The 5,406-nt window shown below is 34.7% G+C and overlaps 1 protein-coding gene across 1 annotated transcript; it reads right to left on the reverse strand.

Annotated features, from left to right (window-relative positions):
* Positions 1 to 847: 847 nt before the first annotated feature.
* Positions 848 to 4,155, reverse strand: LOC306871037 (single-pass membrane and coiled-coil domain-containing protein 3-like). Its single transcript, XM_079418700.1, has 3 exons — positions 4,093 to 4,155; positions 3,934 to 3,978; positions 848 to 2,189 (listed from the first exon to the last, which is right to left on the reverse strand). Exon 3 carries the CDS (start codon positions 2,168 to 2,170, stop codon positions 1,493 to 1,495), a length of 678 nt encoding a protein of 225 aa, XP_079274826.1. The 5' UTR covers positions 2,171 to 2,189; positions 3,934 to 3,978; positions 4,093 to 4,155; the 3' UTR covers positions 848 to 1,492.
* Positions 4,156 to 5,406: the final 1,251 nt, after the last annotated feature.

Raw genomic sequence — 5,406 nt, forward strand, 5'->3', positions numbered from 1 at the left:
ATCTTTTAAGCATCCCTAAAGTTTGTACTAATATGGGTAAACGGGCATTCAGTTATGCCGCTCCATTTGATTGGAATCAATTACAAGCAAGTTATGCTTAAAAGAGTTGGTATCACTAAGTGATTTTAGATGTATTTTAAAGGATCTAGTTGTAGAGTCACCTGATTGTAAATGTTTTGAGTGAATTGCACTGTAAAAAAAATAATCGTAAAAAAACGGTCAAATGACTGGCAGCTACGGCTGCCAAACAAAAACCGTAAAATAAATGAAAAATATCTTAATTCCAATAAAGTGCAAAAACTATCATTTTACAGATTTTTTCATTAAAAGTTTTAGAAAAAAACCCTGTTATTTCACAGGTTTTTCCTTGTTTGAATTAAGATATTTTACCTTAATTTTACGGGTTTTGTTTGGCAGCCGTAGCTGCCAGTCATTTGACCGTTTTTTTTTACGATTATTTTTTTACAGTGTGTGTATGTTTTTGTGTGTCAACTAATGTATTTTGTTTTATGCGTAACTAAATGTGCTGCCTATCTTGGCCAGGACCCTCTTGTAAATGAGATTTTAAATCTCAAGAGTTTTTAAATTTCCTGGTTAAATTAAAAAAAATGTGTAATTTAAATTGCTCGAAACAAATGTAAATTACTTAAAAACATACAAAATGATCAGAACTGTTTGTATTATACAGAGCTTCTGCAGTTGATCCCAGCATATCTTTATAAATCATATCCCACACCACACAGAAAGCTCTCCTGGCTCAGTCAGGACTCGAACCAGTGACCTTCTTGCCGTTTGGTGACAGTGTTATCAGTTAATGTTTAAATAAAACTGAATGCCGTCATATCTCATCTCAGGTGAAACTTTGAAATGTTTTTAATTTGTAGTATGCTATGGTTCACATGCAATCTGGTTCATGATGTGATCTCTATAAGAAGATATGACCATAGTGAAAAGTAGTATGTAATTAATACGATGCTTAAAGATAATAAAAACGTCAATCTGGGCCAATATATGCACAGACGGAAAAGATACAGAAACTTACAGGTGGCAGGGATGAAGTTTATGTTTGCGCTAGTGGTTTATATTTGTTTCTGAGAAATCTATTGAAAAACTAGAGAAACGTACATGGCTTTAAACAATCAGAACATTTTAACCGTTTTATATATATATATATATAAATCACCAAGTTAATTGAAAATGTAACTTTTAGCTGTATTTTATTAAGGTTATAGAAACAATCTCTGCTGCACTGAACTTTGTTACTACAGTAACAGAATTCGGCAGATATGATCAGATTTATTTCTTGAAATCTTTAGATCTAATATTTGTATTATAGGAAGACGTGGACAATCAGCCATGGTTTTATGACCCTTTAATAGCATTATTTTATTTTATTTTTCAACATATCATTTCACATTATTTCAATTCTCATATATTTCTGCATCTTTTAAGCACAATGTAATAACATTAGCTTATAATTCCTAGAAATATTTCAACCTGATATATTTTTTTCATGCATAAACTCAATTTTGACTCTGACATAGGTAATGATATCCTGATATTTTTCAGACGCTGGCCTGAATTCCTGCAAAGCTCTGTCATACTGTTCCAGATCCGCCTTAAGTCGATCACCCTCAATTTTCCCAATGATGGCCTCAACAATCATGTCGATCCCCAAGAACACCACTGTCAACACAACACCGGCCAATGCACCTGCTCCAATTCTAGCAAACTTGCCTGTTATGTTTGTCAGAATATTTCCATTCTTAAGTAAACAGCCAAATAAAACAGTAGATCCCACACTTCCAATGCCACAAACTATTGCAAAAGCCTTTGAAATTGCTTTAAAGTCTGCAGAAGACAGAGACAGTTTCCGCAGGTTCTCGTACAGGGTGGGTTCCAGCTTCTCCTTCAGCTCCTTGTCAATCCTCTCTACCTCTACCTGTATCTTACGTATGCATCCAATTATCACATCACAGTTCTCCCGAAGAGTAGCACTCTCCTGCAGGTAGATATGTTCGAAGGAGCAACTCAAGTACTTGTTCATAGCATCAATCAGTTGGTTGGTGGCTCTGAAGTTGTTCTTCATCAGATCTTGAAGCTCTTGACTTCTGCGGATGAGCTGCTCCCTTCTCTTAGGATTTTCAGGGTAGAAGATGTCACTCCACATTTTTCTTTATATTAGGATCCTTAAAAAGAGAAATCTGGTTTTAAGGAAACTATAATTGAACAGGCATTAACCTGCTAGCCTTCACCCCCCAAACTAAAACAGATACAGTTCAAGAAGCCTATCCACTAAAAGCATAAGTTTGGTCTCATTTGAGAGCACACATTTGGCAATTTATTGTAAGCTCAGAATTAATTATTGTCCTAACGAGAAAAGTAATTGATGTCATCAAAGCTTTGTAAAGTTATTAGAAGCATATTTTTATGAAATATCTTTTTGAAAATAAAATTGAACTTGGCCAAGCTTTAATCTAGAAATGCACTGCAGCTGAAGCCACACAACCCTGTTGAAAAAAACAACATATGCTGGTTAGGTAGGTTTTGAAGCATGGATGCTGGTTTCAGCTGGTCATGTGCTGGTCCTAAGCTGGTCCTGAGCAGGAGCTAGTTGCTTAGGACCAGCATAAACTAGCATCCATGCTTCAAAACCTACCTAACCAGCATGGCTCGGTCCGCTCCATGGGCAGTGCAATTATATGGAATACAATTATATGGAATGCAAATACCAAAATATACATAAATATAAAAAAAATGAAGAAAAAAGAATAAAATACAACAACAAATGTGCAAAAAAATAAATGTGCAGGACAGTATACTGTAAACTTAGTAAATAATAATATAAGCAGGAATGTGCAAGAAGAATGTGAATGGCTGTAAATGGTATTTACATAGCAGCAACACGAATGGTAGAAAATTATGAATAACTTACTGATTATTAGTGAATATTAAATGGAGTCATGTTGATGTAATGAGACCGAGTTAGAGTTTAGGAGCCTGATGGCCTGGGGAAGAAGCTCCTCCTAAGTCTCTCAGTTTTTGCCATCAGGCTACAGAACATAGCATGCTTCAACAGGGATCTGACCATGATCTATTTCAAATCTGAAGATGAGTCTAAAACTCTGAAATGTTTTGGTAACACTTTATTTTGATGGTCCCTTTTGAGCATTCTGTTGACAATAAGTACATTTGCACCTACATGTCAACTAACTCTCATTAGAGTATTAGTAGGCTGTCTGCTTCATATCTACTAACTCTTTATTGTGATGGTCTCCCAGCAGACATTCTACTGACTGTAAGTAACTTTGTAAGTACATGTCAACTTATTCTAACCCTAACACTAGCGGTTTACTAATACTCTACTAATGAGGGTTAGTAGATATGTACATGCAATGTTACTTACAGTCAACAGATTGTGTTAAAGGGACCATCAAAATAAAGCGTAACCAATGTTTCATATGATTTATATTACATGTACACCTCTCCAGCCTGCTTATGGCTCTATTCTTTTGTCTTTATTGATGGGTCATCCTGTGTCAAATGAAATTTCAGTAAATTACCCAGCTCAAATGTTTGATTTTGTTCATTTTTTTCTGTAGAATGACAGACATAAATAGTGATGAAAGCCAATATTAAATCTCATTAAGTGATATTACAAGTACTGAAGTATTTAAAGTACATCTACATTTTATTATTCCAAGTCTACTGAAGCCATGAACAGTCACTCTGTGAACAGTCATTTAATTCAAAAGATGCACCTGAACTTTAGCATGACACAAGTGGTCACAAGAGACGATGCTATTTCAAAACCAAAGCTGATGGAATGAAATTCCTGTGCCCATAGTGTCTGCATATTAACACCAAAGTTTTCTCATTAAAAGTCAATATGTGTAGAATGTGTAGGAATTATAAGCACTTTAAAATACTCACAGCCTGGTACAGAAGACTCCTTTGTGGTCTCTCCTTTCTCGTTACCTTCAAATTAAAGCAAGATGAAAATTCTGTTATAAAATAAGTTTGTTTACTGATTACAATTTCTTTCTCTAGCAGTGGAAATATTGAACAAATATTGTAAGTTACAGTACTAACCCAAAGTTGTTCAAGCAGAGACTTCTGGCTCGGAGGCACTCTTCAGCTCGTGCGTCAGCATCTAATGTAACTCTTGTTATCCCGGATATTTAAAGATAAATTGGTGACCTCCCCAGTGAGGCAATCCAGACTGGAAACGCCCCTCTGAAAAGACAAGCTCCTGTCCTCTCGTCTGTATCACTTCTCACCCACAGCAACAATCTTCCTGCTTTATTTCAATGTGATTTGTTTTATCATTATGTGATGACTGTGGCTCAGTTTGTAAAGTATGAGTAGCTGCTAGATCATTTTAGCTTACTAAGGTAACTTACTGGGCATCTAAATACAGATGACATTTACATTTACATTTATTTACATTTATTCATTTAGCTGACGCTTTTATCCAAAGCGACTTACAATTGCTATATATGTCAGAGGTCGCACGCCTCTGGAGCAACTAGGGGTTAAGTGTCTTGCTCAGGGACACATTGGTGTCTCACAGTGGATTCGAACCCGGGTCTCTCACACCAAAGGCATGTGTCTTATCCACTGCGCCATCACCACCCCAAACACATCCCAACATAAATCATATTAATGTGAATAAATCATATTAGTGATTTGAATATCACTAATATTCAAATCACATGAGCCAATATTTAGATGACCGTGATTTATAACCATAAGAGAAGGTGCTTGTCAAGAGAAGTGTTGCCAAATTGGCAAATTGGTTGCTAAATTTAGCTTTTTTTTTTTTCTTCCAAAAAGCTCCAGGCAAGAAATTTAGCTATTTTTAAAATGTATTTAGCATAAAAAAGGCACATATTTTCATCTAAATGACACAAAACGGGGAGACCATTGAACAGCTAGTCAGCCAAGCAGCAGAAAAAAAGTTGCTTCTTGCACTTGTACAATAATAATTGTTTATTTATGATACAGCATGTTATTAGCTTCTCACTTAGGTACACTCTATGAAAGAATATGTGAAAAATGGAAAAGCTACTGGTAATTTTCTGCCAATACATTGTGTTAAGTAGTAACCCTAAAACACAAAATTGAATGTGTAATTTCAAACACGTGAAAATCAATACAGATTGCTTAATATTAACACATATTTTTACAGACTTTTATTAGAGAGGAGATGAACTCCCAGTACACTGCTTAAAACTATTTTCAGTTTTACTAATTAATAAGAAAAAAAAGATGAAATGTAATTAAAATATCTGATCATAAAGATGTTCTTTATATTCTTTTACAAATAAAATGCTATTTTATTTATTATTTATTTTATTTTATTATTTATTTTAAATAAATTGTGTGCATGATTTAGCCTACTAT

Source organism: Barbus barbus (genome assembly GCF_936440315.1).
Source record: "Barbus barbus genome assembly, chromosome: 6".
Classification (NCBI taxonomy): Eukaryota; Metazoa; Chordata; class Actinopteri; order Cypriniformes; family Cyprinidae; genus Barbus; species Barbus barbus.

Coding starts and splice junctions, on each gene's coding strand:
- LOC306871037 (XM_079418700.1), bottom strand. CDS start 2,170: ATGTGGAGTGACATCTTCTACCCTGAAAATCCTAAGAGAAGGGAGCAG.